This window comes from Pecten maximus, chromosome 10 (assembly GCF_902652985.1).
Source record: "Pecten maximus chromosome 10, xPecMax1.1, whole genome shotgun sequence".
NCBI classification, from domain to species: Eukaryota; Metazoa; Mollusca; class Bivalvia; order Pectinida; family Pectinidae; genus Pecten; species Pecten maximus.
This window is the reverse complement of record NC_047024.1, coordinates 35,982,730-36,003,104: the sequence shown is the minus strand read 5'-3', so window position 1 is coordinate 36,003,104 and position 20,375 is coordinate 35,982,730. Positions and strand designations below refer to the sequence as shown.

Below are 20,375 nucleotides of genomic sequence, written 5' to 3'. Positions count from 1 at the left end.
ACGTTGTGTTAAGAAATATTTTAATAACAAATGAACATCTTACGGACAAGAACGTACTTCCTGTTCAACTTCGAACTTCAGTGACCGACCTCACTTTTATCAAGTCATGCAATAAGTTATTATTCAAACGCATCATTACTCCTGTAAAACTCAAAACAGCAATTCTCCTTTAAATATAGATATTTAGCATCTTTCGCTCGATTACCGATTACCTATGTTCCATTCCCTGCTTTCGCTTTCAGTCCGTTGCCGTTTTTTTGTTTATATACGTATCGGCGTCTAACAAACGCTTACTGGCTGCGGTAGAGCCTACTGCTTCAAGCATCCTTATGATCACAGTCGTAATTCTATTTTAAAAGGTTAAAGGTCAAGTATCAATGGCGGCAACTCTTCGATCAAGAGTGATCGACGATAAAATATCCCAGATAAGGGCATTGGTAAGTATATTTTAGGATTTTCTTCGAACGCAATACATACATACTGTATTGATTTCCCGTTGTCTACTTCCTTGGGATTCCATATAACTCGGAGAACAAGAGAAACACAAGACAGTGCTGTTACACCACTGTTCGGGGTTACTGGGTCATGATCACAAAAGTCACCCGTATAGAATGGTAAGCCCAAGGTAAGGAAAAATGGGTTTTACAAAATACTCTGGTAGATAATTGAATTGGAGCATGTACACCAAAAATAGAAAACAATTATATAAATGTTGATGTTGTGGAATATCGAGTGGTGTGACATGACATGACAGGAGACTTGCCTATTACGTATACGCACTTGACTGAGGATATTCTGAACAGGTCGGGGAGAAGTCCTGATTTCACAATTATAGTGATATTCCACTATAATAGCTAAATATAGCTATAAAACAGTAGCAAATCAAAGCATTTATGACGGAAAAGGTATATGTGACAAAAAGCGAGACAAGTTTACAAAACTAAAACTATTTGCATGTTGGAAAATACCAAAGCTTGTAGCCCGAGTTTCCTCTGGCCCTGACACCATGTCTAGTGTAGGGCCAGAGCGCTCTACAATATGAAAACGTGGAATTCTCCGACACTGTTTGGTATCACTAAGATTTTGGTGCAAACACAATAAAATTGGGCATGACATATCACCTACCTTACATATAATGATAAATGAGATATTTATTTACCCCAAAACACCCATTTAGTCTCATATCATTGCTGTATTCCGTCTGTATAGGCCCTCGCTGTACGTTGGTCAAAATTTCACACTCGACTCAGTGCCATATTGCTAACTATATACTGTAGGTCACGGGTAGCCTAATCACCCTTTAGCCTAATCACCCTAATCAGTGCGTGATTGAGCAATATGAAAAACAAAATACAACATTTATTTCTATTTAGTGTAAAAGATTTGGATTTTGAACACTTACATGTTGTGCATAATTCCATATTCATATCCCACAAACCAGAGTGCATGTTGCAGTGGTCAGGTAGAAAAAAATGCCAATGGGCCAATGGCCCCTTGATGCCAAAAATCAATGGGCCATTTAAAATTGTTATGGGCCATTCTTTAAAATGTATGGACCATCATTTTATAAATCTATAACATATTTAATAAAAAATTAAACCGTTAAATGTCTTTATTTAGTTTTGGTACAGCAACATTACTCTTATGATCACTGTAGCGTCATGTCTTGCCATAATCCAAATTAGCTATATAGCTGACATTTAGCTGTGCATTTTATTATTATATGACAGTCTGGCAGAGGCTTACATGTAGCTGGCCTGCTCGTCTTTCTCTTTCATAGAGGCAAGTATGTAGTATATTTCAGCCGTAGACCTCTAAATTTTCCCGGGTTGGGTGGTATTTTTCTCTCAATTATAGGCATGATATAGTCAGTTATTCCATTGTTATTTCGGCTGGTCTTTTCCCGTTGTACATGTAGGCATGTTAAAGTCATGGTATTTTTGTGTACATTTATCCCCAGGGAGGGGCAGGGGTGGATATTTTTCATATGAGATATGGGCTGGACGCACTGTTGGGTTACATAAGCATTGTGTATACAGTCAAACTTGTAATAGCGGACACCCTTATATAGCGGACACCTGTCCATAACGGACACTTACAGGAATCCCCAATGAAAATCACTATATAAATATCGTGTATATAGCGGACACCTTCCTAATGCGGACAGCGGACACTTATTTTTGTCCGTAAAGTTGTTAAAAAATCTGTATAACAGACACGTGAAACCATAGCCGTGTTGATATTTGTGTGTAAAACGTTTCTAATTTAAACAAGCAAAGCCTTAATTACTCAACTCCTCTGGCAGCAATGCTAACTTAGGAAGCCACTTCATCAGTCACTAATTGTCCTGTTACCTGTAAGTTGCTGTAACAATGGGCAGTAATTACAAGAGAGTGACCGATCGCCATCGGCAGAAGTGTTTGTTTACTCAACCCCACCGGTGACAGCTAAGCTTAGCCATTCAACCATAGCCTAGACAACAAGAATGGTCAGGGGGTAATTAAATCATTATCAAGACCAACAAAAGAGGGACAAAGCAATAGTTATGTCTGTCATAATTGTTTTACTTACAAAATCAACCGTATGCAAATCTGACAGGGCAGGCACATGGTTGTCAGCCGCCATTTTCTCACACTCGGAACTCCTTGGAATATGACTACGTAACATATTAAGAACAGCTGAAGAGTTCCGAGTGTCTTTGTATACACTATACTAATTGACTGAACCAGAAAACGGTATTTATTAAATTAAATCCCTACATGGATTTCAGAAAATATGTCTCAAAATAAATGCTTAGAGATTATAATTATCAGAGGAAAATACACTTTCATTTATAAAGAGTTAATGTTGTAATAGAAAAGATATTTCAAACATATTTATTTTCCAAAATATTGAGGATTAACATGAAAATTGTTTTACTATGATAAGAATTACCTTATTTTTTTTACTATGTTGAGTATTTTTGTCTGAATAGATATTCATCAGTATAGTATGATATTGTGAAGATTTGTTTTGAAACTATAGGCTTAATATCAATTATTAAAAATATCAACTTCAATTTTTGTGTCAGATGAATGATTGAAAATTAATTAATTAAGCATTTATCTTTAATCATTTGTCTTTTATTCATTTGTTTAAGTGTTTAAATATAATAAATCAGGAGACATATAGTGTATTATAAACAGACTTTGGTTTGTTTCTTCGTTTATAAGGGACATAACTCGTTGAACCTCTATATAAAGGACACCTCTCTATAAAGGACACTTTTGTCTTGTCCCTTAGGTGTCCTTTATAGACAGGTTCGACTGTATATTCTGTCATCATATTTCGTCTTCTCATCACTACTACATTCTGTATATTATCAAAGATTGAACTTTATCAGCTGTGTAGTCATTTCATTGATCTGTAAATAGCCAGCCATAAAAGTCGAGACAGAACCACAAACTAAAATCACTATACGAGGTTTACATAGTTTACTGCTTATAATTTGTAAATCATGTATTCTTGTATAAAATATAACAGGTTTTGGGAAATAATAAGCTTAGTTTTCTGGATTTAAACTATATAGGAAGAAAAGCACAATAAATGATATTTGGTCTTTTCGGACCATTGCGTTTTGATTCCGGTTGTTAATTGCACTGTCACTTACAAAATGGCGGGTCATTATTGTGAAATTTTGACCTACGTAACTAAGGGTCTATAAGGACGGAATAGAACACCATTTTGGGACTAATGGGTGTTTTGGGGGTAAATAAATAACTCATTTATCCGTTCCAGTAGAGTAACATCAAGTTCCCTGAGTAGACAAAACTTTCAGTAAACATATTTTAGTAAAATAGTATTTTCCTAAATTGATGCACCTTAAATACTATATTGCCAAATTTGCTGTTTAAGTGATTTTTGCCATTTTTAGTAACAAAACCTTACATGTAATTTGCGAGTTTGCAATACAAATCCTTACGTATAATTTGCGAGTTTGTAATTATAAACAAGTTGGCAGTTTTCCCCAACCTGATAATGACGGACAGAACAGCAACAATAGAATGTATGTTTGTATCGAGGTCTAATGAATAACTCAGGTTTAAACAGGTAATATAAAGGTGTGAGGTAAAATAGTTCTGATATGACATAATGCCTACCTTACATATATGTATAAATGAGGTACCGGTATTTATTTATCCAAAAGTTGGTTAACAATGAAATAACATCTATCAGTGAAAATTATTGTCAGTGTCTCGATGTCCCAGCAACAGTTGCTCACATCTGTTGTGTAATGGCTCCACTTCCACTTCCAGCCTTGTCTTAAATCATATACCAGTTTTTCAGATAAGGGGTACAAGCTTAATTTACACCTTAGAATTAAAGACAAAACTCCCCAGAAAAAAATGGAGACGTTGGTTTTCTAATACAGTGGAACTTCGTTAACTAGAACTCGGAAAACTTGAATACCCCGCTTAACTCGAAGTACTTCGTCAGTCCCGGCCGAATTCTCTCTTTGTCCTAGTAAAGAAAACTAGTAAAACTCGGATAATACGAAGTAAAAATTTGGTCCTAACAACAAAAATCCTATTTGAAATGATCGAATAACTCGAAGTATCATTTTTGTGTCCCAACGATCTGTGGTTAACGCCGACATTTTTTCAACATCGAAATTCTGTTTTTTAAACTGCTGAAACAATAGCGTAATTACTGCCGAGGTGTTCAGAGTACGACTGTAAAGGTCAGTGCTGTCTATTAAATCGGATAACACGCCAACTCAGTAACCGTAACATTTTATACGCACATGCACAGCCCAACTTCCTGTGCTAATACACATAGAAATGGCGTGGTTGTCGGTAAAACATAAGTTGTACTACCAAACAGTATTTTATATGTCCAATATAAGGTACTGGTTCTGTTACATTTTACATATAATCTGTGTTAAATTTAAACGGTTATTTGATATAACATTAATAAATTGTTATTCGGTTAAATTCCATTTTATCGTTTTCCTTTTGCAAACATGACATGTACATCAGATCGTTATTGAAGTGAATAAGCGAAAGAAACTTTATTGAGACTGTATATCGGCAAAACTACACCCTTTTTACAGAGTTATGCCCCTTTATGTAAAAAAATGGTTACTAGCTTGTCCGGCTATGCATTTGCATTGTTTTCAATGGATTTTACTAAAATTTGGTATGTAGTTAGAGGACCCTATGAGGCTTAGCTCTATGCGAAGATTTTGCCGAATTACCAGTTCTAATAGAGTTATGCCCCTTTTTCTTTAAAAACGAGCAAAATTCTGTTCAGCTATGCATTCACTTAGTTCTTACCTAAACATAGAACATGTTTGATTTGGTTATAGTACCATAAATAGGCAGCTTCACAAAGTATCCAAACCAATCATGGAAAAGCGGGGGGTATACTTGTCAGCCCCTCGGTGACAGCTCTAGTATCTAGTTTACTATGTACATGTGTGAATCTCAAAATTGAAAGCTTTAATTCTGTTTAATATTGTATTCGAAACTGCAACACAAACACACACGAACCACTTAAGTTACCTCAAAATAAACAATATTTTATATCCTCAATATAAACAATATTTTATATCCTCAATATAAACAATATTTTATATCCTCAATATAAACAATATTTTATATCCTCAATATAAACAATATTTTATATCCTCAATATAAACAATATTTTATATACTGGTATATTATCTTATCTTTTTGAGACAATAACATATCTTGTTGTGTTATTTGTAAACTGTAGTTATTAATCATTTTTTCTAATTTTGCTTTAATCAATCAATTACATTTCTTTTTTTTAATTTTCAATTGTTTTTGATCATTAGCCAATCACTATTTTGCAAGCAATAAACTTTCATATATTGAGGACAATAAAACTATTAACTATAGCAAGATTTTCTAAAGTATTCTTTCAATATCATGGTGCTTTAGACATGGATCCAAATGGCAACCTGTTTTTGAGGGTCCAGAAAAAGATAAAAGATGGCAAGAAAGAAAAAGATCATGAAAGAGCACTTCGACATGCACCCTCGAGTCAGCAATCAAAGGAGACAACTTCTACAGCAGATACTGCAGAGCAGAAACAGGGAACATCAAGTGGAAATGACAGTGTGATTATCATTCCCGATACACCAAGGTTAGATTTCTCTATTGTAAACTATATAAACACATCATTATACTGGAATTAGGTTGTCTGTCTGTAGACGCAACGATGTACCGGCTACTCCTCCTAAACTACTGAGGGAATTTCAACGAAAATTTATGGCAATAACCCTTATACATTGTAGATGTGCGCAATCTATATCATGTTGTAATTTTGTTTTTACCATGGTAACCAGGTCACTATACTTCGTTTTTTGGGTGAGTCTGTAGACACAACGATATACCGGCTACTCTTCCTGAACTAATGAGGGAATTTCAACGAAACTTTATGGCAATAACCCTTATACATATTAGATGTGTGCAATCTATATCATGTTGTAATTTTGTTTTTACCATGGTAACCAGGTCACTATACTTCGTTTTTTGGGTGAGTCTGTAGACACAACGATATACCGGCTACTCTTCCTGAACTAATGAGGGAATTTCAACGAAACTTTATGGCAATAACCCTTATACATATTAGATGTGTGCAATCTATATCATGTTGTAATTTTGTGGTTACACTGGTAACCACATCACTATACTTCGTGTTTTGGGTGAGGATGAATTTTGTCCCGTCAACTCCTCATAAACCTGTGAACTGCTTCAAGTCAAACTACACAGGAGTGATAGGGACCATGTGTAAATGTGCATGCATGATATTTCTCTACAGAATTTTTGGTTTCCATGGTTACCAGGGTTCAGTTCCCCCTATTCTTGTGGAAAATTTTGTCAAGACAACTCAGACAACTCCTATATAGCTATCAACCGATTTCATTTGAAATAAATAGGAATGTTAGGGACTCATAATGTGTACATATGCATGCAGATTTTTTCCCTACCAATTTAGGTTGCCGTGGTAACCTGTATAAAAACAGGGTTTTTTTTTGGAAAATCTTCACTGGAGGGGTGGGGGGTATGAGTTGGCCCTCTGGACGACAGTTCTAGCTTAAGCTGTATCTGTAGGTGAAATTTTTTTTGTGTTAAGAAATCCTGTCTTTAATTAGCTCACCTGGACCGAAGGTCCGGTGTGCTTTTGTCATGGCGCGGCGTCTGTCCGTCAACATTTGCTTCAAATCGCTACTAGTCAAAAATTTCTTATTGGATTTTGACCAAATTTCATCAGAAACATCCTTGGCAGAAGGGGATCAGATTTTGCTTAAATTGTGATTCTGACCCCCAAGGGGTCGGAAGGCCGGGGCCCAATAGGGGAAATTGAGGCAGTTCCTTTAAATCGCTACTAGACATAAAGTTATGAATGGATTTGAATCTTATTTGGTGAGTCTGACCCCCCCCCCCCCCCCCCTAGGGCCAGAGGTGCGGGGCCCAATTAAGTAAGTTCTTTAGGTTGCTATTTGTATTTTTGAAGCCATTGATATCCCCACCCCATATAGCTCAGGTGGACACCAAACGATAATCACAATCCTGTTGTAAATATATAGGCCGAATACAAACCAGGTGAATGATACAGGCCCTCTGGGCCTCTTGTTTTTTATTTTGCTGTTGGTCTTACCAGTACTTAAATATTACATGTACCATAAAAGGAATATACTACTACCGTACTATAATAATATTCATTCCAAATCCACCATCTTTCAGATCATGTTTTATGTTTTTAAAATGATTTGTTTTTCAGTCCAGTATTTTCAAGATTTGTTGGCAAGAGAGGAAAACAACTCGGTGGAAACCAACTATCCAGTGATAGATATGAAGAGACAGGTGATGTTAGTCGAGGACCTACAGACTCAACAACAAAAAGTCAAAGGTCAGAGGGCAGCTCCCACAGCAGGTCAAGACTGCCTAGAGAACCAATGTTAACACCGGAAAAGCATTCATCACCATGGAGACAAAACCACAATGAGGGGAAAAGTAATATCGGGAGTATTAGCTCTCCTAAAATTGTGTCTAGTTTTAGAAATAAATTTTTGGATGCTAAATCAAAGATTGCACTTAGTCCAGGAAAAGTAAAAATCAGTCCGTATATTCCATCCCATGACATCCATTTTAAAACAGCTCTACAGGAAATGATGGAGAGGAAACAGATTAAATCAAGAACGGAATCAAATCATCCTAATAAGAATCATGAACAGAGTGCAAGAAAAGTATCACATTCTTCTGCAGGACTTTCTAGGAAACACCAGGACCATTCCTCTGAGTCCTGTAATCATGTAGATGATAGCACCAAATTAATCCATCCTCATTCTGTTAGACCAAGTCACAAACTAATGTCAAAGCAATATCAGGTCCCTGACAAGGAAAAACAACACAATAAGGAGCTCGCCTGTAACTTCGCTAGAAGAAAAGCTGAGACATCTTCATCTCCAGCCAAAAGCAAACGTGCTCGACTGGATGGCGAATTTCATACCAAGGAATTCTACCCTGCGTACCACACCTGGCCTTCAGAGTCCTCAGACAGTGGTGAATCCGATGATAGTGACTTTGATGCTGTTAGCTCACAGACACTTCAGGCAATGATCGATTGCAGCTGTACCCCACAGACTAACAAAACTTCATCCCCAGCCTGCCATGTCCCCTCTCCCAAACAGTTCAGTCAAGTTCACAGACTTAACGATGAGTCCAATGAATGTGCCAATCACACAGTGACTAAGCATGCTCAACCTAAACCTCACTTATCACATGTATCCTCTTTACATGACATTACTTCTTCAAGGTCAACCAATCATAATCCTCAGGGTCACATTGACAGTAACAGTTCAGGAGCACGTAGAAAACCAGAAAAATCAGATGGAAATAAAACAAAAAATTCTTATACAAATATGAAAAGTGATCAAAGGGAAAAAATGTCAGGTTGGTTTGATGATGGCTTTTCTAGAATGACAGAATCAGAATGGTCACCAACTGTGAGAGAAGAGTCAAGGTCACATTCAAGAAAAATGGCTGCAGAAAGGTCCAGGCCAATTCAAACTGCAGCATTAGAAGCGAGGGCGCACAAAAACAAAAGAAGTAAGGATATTTTGCTTAGATATTTCAAATTACTGTACCTTCCAAATTGTGAGATAACGTTTGATTTTAAAATGGCTCTTATATGTATGTATTTTAGCTTATCTAGTCTTATATCATCTCTATGTGTAAATAATTTTATCCTACTTGAATTGGTACAAGAATTGGGCCATAGCCTTGAGTCAGTTAAGATTTCCTACTATCCATGTCATATATTTGCTAATTGGACATTAACAAGTGAACACAATCATTCTACCATATATATGGTCCAGCTCTCAGCATGTATGAAGCATATTTACAATTGCTGATTGGCCAACAAGATTTGGTCACCCAATTTAAACCATGAGTCATAACAGGAAAATAAATCAATTCCAGATTTCAAACCATATAATTGCTGAATATGAGAGACCAATTTTTAGGTAACTTTATCACTAGCCCTCTACCTCTGGGTCGCCAGTTCGACACATGTGAGGCAGTTGCCTGGTACTTACCGTATGCCGATGGTTTTTCTCCTGGTACTCCGGCTTTCCTCTACCTCCAAAAACTGGCAAGTCCTTCAATGACCCTGGCTGTTAATAGGATGATAAATAAACCAAACCAAACCCATTCTAAGATGAAAATGAGTTATTGCCCGTAGCAAGTATAGAATTCAGGTTTAAAATTGGAATTTGTATTGGTTGGTTGGTTGGTAGGTGGTTTTATACAATATTTCCTATTACGGCCATAGTCTTGTGCACAGACAACATGAGAGGATTGGTGGCCTGGATTCCTCTCCGGTGAGATGTGTATGATGTATATCTCTTTAGTTAGTAAACATATCCTAATAATAATTACCTTACTGTGTAAGTATGTGTAGCCCTTTCATTATGTAAATATATCATTATCATTAGATTACATAGACAAATTCTCCTAGACCTTACTAACATAGTAATACTACATTCTCTTTGCTACAGCACATCCAAGTTCTGGAACAGATCCAGGGTCACTCACTTAAACCTCAGGATGGCAGTCCGAGCCAGCCAATCATATGTGAGAATATGCCAGATAGCACAGCCCCACAAAGTCAGATAGAGCAGGTAGAAGGGGACGAAGAGTTAGCCAAAAAGTTACAGGTTCGTAGTCCCAGAAAGTTACAGGTTCGTGGTCAACAGATTAACGATGTACAGGTTTGTAGTCAAGAGGTTAACGATGTACAGGTTTGTAGTCAACAGGTTAACAATGTACAGGTTCGTAGTCAACAGGTTAAAGATGTACAGGTTTGTAGTCAACAGGTTAACGATGTACAGGTTTGTAGTCAACAGGTTAACAATGTACAGGTTTGTAGTCAACTGGTTAACGATGTACAGGTTTGTAGTCAACAGGTTAATGATGTACAGGTTTGTAGTCAACAGGTTAACGATATACAGGTCTGTAGTCAACAGGTTAATGAAGCACAATCATCAGGCTAAGGTGTCACCGACCGGTTAATGAGGTATATTTATTGAGTATGCAAATATCTGGCTCATGAGGTACAATCATCAGGTATGCAGTCAACCTTCTCTCAAGGTAGGGTAATTAGGCAAGGTTAAGACAATTATCATACAGTCAAACTCAATTGTCTAGAGCTCTGATAACTCGTAGACCTTGCTTAGGTAACTCATAGTAAAAATTCAGGTCCAACAGTAAAAATACAGTCTTCTGTCAAAGTTATGCAGTACACATCATGTTGACAAGGAATGATCTGTTAAATAGGAAAAGGTATTCGGCTAAAAGGATGAATCGCCTGTTTTGTAGCAAATGTATGAAGATGTGCTAGACTTTATTTCCAGTTGTAGATCCTTTCTTAATGAAACTTCAAACAAGTTTTTGTTACAGAATATCAACATTCAGCTGAGATAAATTGATCTCCAGCAATAATCTGGTTACAAATTAATCACCTTACGATTTATTTCTACAGGAGCAAATGGACATGGAGTTTGCCATGTCCCTCCAGAACCTGGAGAACCAGCCGCCAGTGTTTGGTGCAGGGGCTTTCCCACACCATGATGTGGCCTCACCCAACCCTGCTGTTGCCTACAATAGGGGTCCCATGGCTGTGGGGCAGGGGAGGTGGGCCACCACACAGAGGGGCCGGACAACATCACGCTATCCTGGTAAGTATCCTTGATCCTAAGGGCCAGACACAATGTATATCAGCTAAGCATTGTTATGGATATATATGATAATATGAGTGTAGGGTAAACCTCAGTAATATGTTTTAATGGGATTTGAATCACTCCTGAGAAAAAGATTTCCAATTGACCTACGTTAGAGTCCAACTTGTAAGAGTTATCCCCCTGTGAGCACTAATACATATAATATGTAGTCAGGAAAAACCTCGATGATGTGTTGTAATTTTCTTATTTTCATGGAAAATTTGTGCTTTTAGTTTTCCATAATCCAACATTTATCATATTCTATCACTGCAATAAAGGTTATTTGATTTTCATTCAAGACAAAATCGTTTTTTTGCATATTTTTTATTTTCTCCAAATCTTCCAAGATATGAAGAAAATAAACATGGAAAGGGATAGTAATTTTTTGCAACAAAAGGAAAGCAAAGGGTGGCACATAGATAGTTTTGTCAATTTTCATGAAAACCAGTTCATTATTTCCTGAAGGTGTCATACTGCCTTAAATCTTTATTGATAAAAATATATTCTAGGTCCGTGATTATTTTCTTACTGTATGATATATATAATACAGATGGGTGTATACCTAATTTCAGGTTCTTTTTCTCAATGGCAAGTTAAGATCATATAAATATGAACTGATACATGTCATCAGAGATCGAGGTCAGGTTTCAGGGTTTGCCTGGATTAGAGTCAGATAATGAGTTATAGTGTATGATATCAAAGGTCAAGGTCAAGGTGTGAGGTATCAAAGGTCAAGGTCAAGGTGTGAGGTATCAATGGTCAAGGTTTATGGGCTCTAGGTATCAAAGGTCTAGGGCATAGTCCGCTATTGCAATCCTGCTTTGGATGCCTTTTGAGGATTTTATTCCGAGATTTATATCCCAATAAAACTTTTTTGTGTTTCAGATTTAGATGAGGTAGAGGCTTTACTTCGTGACCTTGATGAACCTGAGGAACGATTACTTCAGGTTTGTATCAAATCTTTGTTGTGTTTGTATCAAATCTGTGTTGTTTTTGTATCAAATCTGTGTCGTGTTTGTATCAAATCTGTGTCGTGTTTGTATCAAATCTGTGTCGTGTTTGTATCAAATCTGTGTCGTGTTTGTATCAAATCTGGGTCGTGTTTGTATCAAATCTGTGTCGTGTTTGTATCAAATCTGTGTCGTGTTTGTATCAAATCTGTGTTGTATTTGTATCAAATCTGTGTTGTAATGTATCTAATCTGTGTCGTGTTTGTATCAAATCTGTGTCGTGTTTGTATCAAATCTGTGTAATATTTGTATCAAATCTGTGTAATATTTGTATCAAATCTGTGTAATATTTGTATCAAATCTGTGTAATATTTGTATCAAATCTGTGTCGTGTTTGTGCTGTAATCAGTCCGTTTCCTTGTGAAATGAGTACATGCCCTAGATATAATTGTCCTACTCTATCATCAGTTTTCCTGATGGAATGTGTACATGTCCTAAATATAATTGTCTTTCCCTATAATCAGTCCTATAATTTCCATATGAAATATGTACATGCCCTAGATATAATTGTCCTACTCTATCATCAGTTTTCCTGATGGAATGTGTACATGTCCTAAATATAATTGTCTTTCCCTATAATCAGTCCTATAATTTCCATATGAAATATGTACATGCCCTAGATATAATTGTCCTACTCTATCATCAGTTTTCCTGATGGAATGTGTACATGTCCTAAATATAATTGTCTTTCCCTATAATCAGTCCTATAATTTCCATATGAAATATGTACATGCCCTAGATATAATTGTCCTACTCTATCATCAGTTTTCCTGATGGAATGTGTACATGTCCTAAATATAATTGTCTTTCCCTATAATCAGTCCTATAATTTCCATATGAAATATGTACATGCCCTAGATATAATTGTCCTACTCTATCATCAGTTTTCCTGATGGAATGTGTACATGTCCTAAATATAATTGTCTTTCCCTATAATCAGTCCTAAAATTTCCATATGAAATATGTACATGCCCTAGATATAATTGTCCTACTCTATCATCAGTTTTCCTGATGGAATGTGTACATGTCCTAAATATAATTGTCTTTCCCTATAATCAGTCCTATAATTTCCATATGAAATATGTACATGCCCTAGATATAATTGTCCTACTCTATCATCAGTTTTCCTGATGGAATGTGTACATGTCCTAAATATAATTGTCTTTCCCTATAATCAGTCCTATAATTTCCATATGAAATATGTACATGCCCTAGATATAATTGTCCTACTCTATCATCAGTTTTCCTGATGGAATGTGTACATGTCCTAAATATAATTGTCTTTCCCTATAATCAGTCCTATAATTTCCATATGAAATATGTACATGCCCTAGATATAATTGTCCTACTCTATCATCAGTTTTCCTGATGGAATGTGTACATGTCCTAAATATAATTGTCTTTCCTTATAATCAGTCCTATAATTTTCATATGAAATGTGTATATATCCTAAATATAATATCCTGTTCTATAACTAATGTTACATTATGAATTGTGTTTGTTGCAGCATTCCCCACAGGGTCGACCAATGACACGTAATGGGGCTTGGACGCAACAAACAGGTCAACATTTTCTGGAAGACATTGGTGATTTTTAAAACTAATATCTATGACATTTGACACTTGTCCATATTAATTTTATAGAATAGTATCATTACATAGCTACAAATGTTTGTAATTGAAAATTGCCCTTATTAGCTCACCTGGTCCAAAGGACCAAGGTGAGCTTATGCCATACCGTAGCGTCCGTCGTCCGTCCACAGATCAGAATTTGACCAAATTTGGTCAGAATCATCCCTATGGGGTAGGGATTCAAAACTGTACAAATGGTGGGGCTGACCCCCTGGGGGCCTGAGGGGCAGGGCCAAAATGGGTCACTATAGCTATATTGATAATAACGACTTGTTCTCTGAAACCGAGCAATGGATATCGCTCATATTTGCCTGGTAGCATCACTATGGTGTGGGGATTCAAAATTGTACAAATGATGGGGCTGACCCCCAAGGGGCCTGAGGGGCGGGGCCAAATGTGGTCAATTGGGCTATATTGATATAAACGGCTTCTTCTCTGAAACTGAGCTGTGGATATTGCTCATTTTTGCCTGGTAGCATCACTATGGGGTGGGGATTCAAAATTGTACAAATGGTGAGGCTGACGCCACGGGGGCCTGAGAGGCGGGGCCAAGAGGGGTCAATTTTGCTAAATTGATATGAACAACTACTTCTCTGAAACTAAGCAATGGATATCACTCATATTTGCCTGGTAGAACCCCTTGGGTAGGGATTCAAAATTGTACAAATGACAGGGCTGACCCCTGGGGAGCTAAGAGACGGGGCCAAAAGGGGTCACTTTGGCAGAATTGATATAAACAACTTCTTCTCTGAAATTAAGCAATGGATATCACTCACATTTGTATGGTAGCATGGTCATGGGGTGGGGATTCAAAATTGTACAAACTTTGGGGTTGACCTCCCAGGGGGCTGAGGGGTGGGGCCAAAAGGGGTCAATTTGGCTAAATTGATATGAAAAACTTCTTCTCTGAAACAGCTCATATTTGACTGGTAGCATCCTTTTGGTTAGGGAATCAAAATCTTATAAAGGAAGGAACTTACCCCCCGCAGTGCAGAGGGCGGGGTCAAAAGGGGTCAATTGGTTTAAACAACTTCTTTTCTGAAACTAAGCAATGGATATCACTCACATTTGTGTGGCAGCATCCCTATGGGGTTGCGCCAAAAGTCAATTTCATTTCTTGGATTAATGCATTTTTTTGGCATAAAAACCTCACGTACCCATATAAAATGTCTATGATATATTGACATAGCAATACCAGTGACAAATATACTTAATCATCATTCTTGTTTCATATCTCATGAAATCCAGGTGAGCGATACAGGCCCTCTGGGCCTCTTGTCTTTCTGTAGTAGTGTTGTCTATGTACACCTGAAAAATTAACTTCCACTAATTATCACTACGTAAAGTACCCTTCGGTACTGTTGTCTCCATATTAAACAGGGAAAAGTAACTCTGTGTTATCAGGTGTAACCTTCAGATATTGGACAACCGATTTAATGGAATGTTTGATAAGTTCTGATTAATTTTTCTGAAAAATTTTGTGAAGTCATGTTAATAATTTGCAAGTCGATTCATTAACAGTAACCTATTGTTACAGCTCATCTCAACAGCAGCCTGTTGTCAATGTTAGAGGGAGGCAGTCCATTTATTGGCCAAGTAAGTATTATATTTCACCTGTACCTAGACCATAATCCAGCTGTATCTAGCCCAGTAAGTATTATATTTCACCTGCACCTAGACCATAATCCACCTGTATCTAGTCCAGTAAGTAAATATATCACCTGTACCTAGACCATAATCCACCCGTATCTAGCCCAGTAGGTACAATATTTCACCTGTACCTAGACCATAATCCACCCGTATCTAGCCCAGTAGGTACAATATTTCACCTGTACCTAGACCATAATCCACCTGTATCTAGTCCAGTAAGTAAATATATCACCTGCACCTAGACCATAATCCACCTGTATCTAGTCCAGTAAGTACAATATTTCACCTGCACCTAGACCATAATCCACCTGTACCTAGACCATAATCCACCTGTATCTAGACCATAATCCACCTGTACCTAGACCATAATCCACCTGTACCTAGCCCAGTAAGTAAATATATCACCTGCACCTAGACCATAATCCACCTGTATCTACACCATAATCCACCTGTACCTAGACCATAATCCACCTGTATCTAGAAAATAATCCACCTGTACCTAGACCATAATCCACCTGTACCTAAACCATAATCCACCTGTATCTAGACCATAATCCACCTGTACCTAGACCAATCCACCTGTATCTAGACCATAATCCACCTGTACCTAGCCCAGTAAGTACAATATTCCACCTGTACCTAGATTATAATCCACCTGTACCTACACCATAATCCACCTGTACCTAGCCCATAATCCACCTGTACCTAGCCCAGTAAGTACAATATTTCACCTGTACCTTGACCATAATCCACCTGTACCTAGACCATAATCCATCTGTACCTAGACCATAATCCACCTGTACCTAGCCCATAATCCACCTGTACCTAGCCCAGTAAGTACAATATTTCACCTGTACCTTGACCATAATCCACCTGTACCTAGACCATAATCCATCTGTACCTAGACCATAATCCACCTGTACCTAGCCCATAATCCACCTGTACCTAGCCCATAATCCACCTGTATCTAGCCCAGCAAGTATATATATCGCCTGTTACTAGCCCAGTGCTATTATGAAGTTATTTGTAAATTAAATCGGCCCTGTACCTACTTTACCTCGGATGTTTCCAGAATAGTAAGGAATAACCAGAGTTAATTTGATCTTCACATATTTTTCTGATACATGTTCGTTACAGCCTGTAGCACGACACTCACGGTCTCGGCGAAGAGGACAGAGACGAAACACCAACCCACGTGGATTAGATATTGGCAGTCCAGCAGATGGCAATGACTATGAGGTTTGCTTTTATGATATATAGATATGATATCTTCACATTTTGATGCATCAATAAAATTCTTAACTGTGTGAAGAAATATGGTTAGACCACCTAAAAAATGTAGTTATGCTAAATGGTATTTGTAATAAAAGCAAGCATTTGCAACATTCAATCTACAATTTGTCATAGGTCTGATGTTCCATTCTGACAATTTCAAATTTAATGGGGAAAAAATATTCAATTTTTGCACAGGATCTGTTAAATCTAGCAGAAATGCTGGGTGATGTAAAGAACAAGGGTTTGACTGAGGCACAGAGCTCCAGGCTTCCTGTACGTACATACCAGGCTAACGGTGACAAACAGGATTCCGAAGACTGTCTCATCTGCATGTGCGAGTATGACCAGGGTGACAGACTGAAAATGCTTCCATGTTTCCATGAGTTCCATTCCCAGTGTATCGATAAGTGGATCATGGTAAGCTAGAAATTTATAACAATACTTATCATGTAGCACTTTTACAATTATTTTTTCCTAGCAGCTTTGTGGAAATTGACCCCTGGTGGAAATTTGATTTTTTTTTTCTTAATTTTTATCAAAATGTAAAATTAGTGGGGGGAGGGGTAAGGAAAGATTGCTGGGTTTTCACATCCTGGCATTAAAATAAAAAATACCAGACTTAAAGATTTTGAGGAATTTTGATGTTTTTGTTGGAAAAAATAACAACATACACAAATGTGATTTTCTATGTGACCTTTTTATTCTTATTTTGAATTATACTCTTTTCAGGGAAATGCCAGCTGCCCAGTTTGTCGCGTAGAAGTCAAATTAACATAAAACAGTTATTGATGGACACATAATAGACAAAGTTTAGTGGATCTGAGGTACTGAATGAAGAAGAAAGACATTGAGGAATGATCATGAAGTGCTATGAATCTCTGTTTAGTTGTTAGAAGGAATGTTCCTAGTGGACATTTATCTTCTCTCTACCAGAAAGATAATTGTTGCCATGCACAATGAGATAATCCTGGTTGTTGAATGACTAATACTATTGACTGATTCGCTGGGATTGTTACATAAAATTCTCACATGTTGCTGGTATTAGATATAATGTTTGAACAATTTTCTATCTTGGTATGACATTTTCTTGTGTGATCTGAACTTTGTGAGTGAACAATATCTCCCACTGTTTGGGCCTTTATGTTGGAAAGCTTACTTCACTTTGCCATGGACATTAAATTAAAGATTTATATTTATGGTGACTTGTGTAAAAATAAGGAATTTGATCTGTACGGAACTATTAATACCAAATTTAAACCATTAATATTCATATTTATTATGTACAAGAGTATCAAATTCAGATTTGCCTCTTAGAGGACAACTTTCAAATTAAAGTGCAATGTTTATTACTTGAAATAATTAACAAAAAACAGATAACAAAAAAAAATGCACACTTTTATAAATGATACGGGTCTTTGGACCTCTTACTTTAATGCAATTTTGTGATTCCTACCAGATGTCTGTTGTAACATATTTATTATCAGTGTTTGTTTAGGATTGGTATTTTTATACGATAGTACACATTTTATCACTCTGTCTGTTGTATGTTAGTACAGTACCTCTGTTGAGTAGTGTTTTATGGCTGTGTTTGGCAGCACACGGATGTGCCACTAGACTAGGATTGTACCTCTGTAATAAAAATCGACAGTGGGTGGAGTTACCGAAACCCAAAGGTTGTACTCTCTCCCAACCAACTCTTAGGAAACTTCATGGACATGATATATAGTAGCTTAGGTAGTTGTGCTCTTGTGATTTTCCTTTCTTTGGACCCATGACCCTTTAATGAAATTCTTTCCACAAATTACATGTGAATTGACTGAAGTATTTCTGGTGTTGATTGATGTATATACTACAGAGCTTTGATACCTTCTCACATGCAATGCTACATTGTAGATATTAATCTGATAATTGTATTGTTGGAAATCTATCTAGTTTAAAATTCTGACACGTTTGAAATTAAATTCTTTTTAGCAAAAATCTATCGGCTGAAGCTTCTTAAAAGTAGAAAACAGAGTCACACAAATTTGAAGAAAAAAACAACAACATTTTCTTTTCTCATTTTCTAATATTTATTTGGAATTAGGGAATAATAAAATGGCTTGTGGCTATTATGTTGAGATCTATCCATTCAGATTTTTTTACTAAAAATGTCTCCATGAAACGAACATATACATGTATAATATAATAATTTGTATGTAGAATAACTCATAGTTATAGCTTAGATGATATCCCTATGTTGATATATATATTTTTTTTAATCCTTGTGTGCAATATCTACGTTATTGAACCATACATATCTAGTAGAACTCTGTAGTACATGACATGTGTTGTCTAAGCCAATCTGAAGTTGCAGGATAACAGGAGAACTTTTCAAGGTTAATACAAAGAAGATCAGAGTATATTATTGAAATAACTAGAATTTGTTGTGCAAAGATATGTTTTATGGTGTTGGAAGCAATCGTGTCTAAATGTAGTATCCATATATGTTGAAATCTTCAGGACTTTTTGTTCTCCTAATCAATGCATTTGTTATGTTTTTTTTATTGTTGGATATACATGTACAACATAAAAACTCAATAGAAGAAAGAAAAAATTGACTTTAGTAACCCATTTAGGCGTCGAAATACTACACTACCACCACAGCCTTCCAAAAGTGGACAATTTAATTTTGCAATGGTAAACAATCCAAACATTTTTATACATGTAGTGATACATCATACTTTAATCGTGAGAAGAGTAAAGCGCTTCATATTATATGGCCAAATCGGTAATGTAATTGGCTCTACAGTTTCATCTGACATCACCACACAATCTAATTCTCCCTGATAACTTTTCAAATGCCTTTAAAAGTCATAATTTTGTGTTTAAATAAAGAGAATATTATTTTGTATGAAATTGACAGGAAATTGGCTTTCATTTTATTATTTTATATTTTATAATTGCATCATTATTACAAATTATAGGGTGACATGGTATTATTATAGACACACATAATGACATTACACCGGCCGATACAGCCAGGGGGTAAAACAGTAGGTGGTATAAACATACTAAAACTTAATTCGGTCTCTGTACTGATAAAGTGACAATGTACTAGACACAGAGTAGTATAACTGTGTGAAGCTGTCATCAATGATTTATTAAAGATAAGTTAATTTCAACACCTGGTTTTGACATACAAAATCAGGGTTTACAAATTTAGATGAGAACAAGATGTTAGCTCCAATATCTGATACAGAAAATAAGAATATTTTGGTTGGAAATAGAAGACATTGTGATCTAGCTTATAGATGGCTTATGTTACACATTGTGGTATATGATGATGAATATTTCTAAGCAAAAATATTTATTTCAGTAGAAGTAATACGTGATCTGACAAATCAGAATGAATATGTAGATTGAATGTGTATGTTGATTACATGTATGATTGGTATGAGTGTGACCTTGTATCTGATCCTAGATTGACTGTGAATAAAAACTTGTGTACAATATAACTGATAATAAACCTGGTATTTCAAA

The 20,375-nt window shown here is 36.4% G+C and overlaps 1 protein-coding gene across 2 annotated transcripts; it reads left to right on the top strand.

Annotated features, from left to right (window-relative positions):
* The first annotated feature begins 319 nt into the window (after window positions 1-319).
* Window positions 320-20,375, top strand: LOC117335907 (E3 ubiquitin-protein ligase RNF6-like). Of its 2 annotated transcripts, XM_033896187.1 has the most exons (9): window positions 8,915-9,119; window positions 10,070-10,228; window positions 11,053-11,248; window positions 12,176-12,237; window positions 13,808-13,886; window positions 15,469-15,527; window positions 16,719-16,820; window positions 17,052-17,273; window positions 17,586-20,375. In XM_033896187.1, exons 2-9 carry the CDS (start codon window positions 10,154-10,156, stop codon window positions 17,631-17,633), a joined length of 843 nt encoding a protein of 280 aa, XP_033752078.1. In that variant the 5' UTR covers window positions 8,915-9,119; window positions 10,070-10,153; the 3' UTR covers window positions 17,634-20,375. The 2 variants fall into 2 exon arrangements, 1 of the variants encoding a protein (XP_033752078.1); XR_004534506.1 differs by lacking the exons at window positions 12,176-12,237; window positions 13,808-13,886; window positions 15,469-15,527; ... (1 more) ...; window positions 17,052-17,273; window positions 17,586-20,375 and adding exons at window positions 320-437; window positions 5,946-6,150 and having other exon boundaries at window positions 7,792-9,119; window positions 11,053-11,175.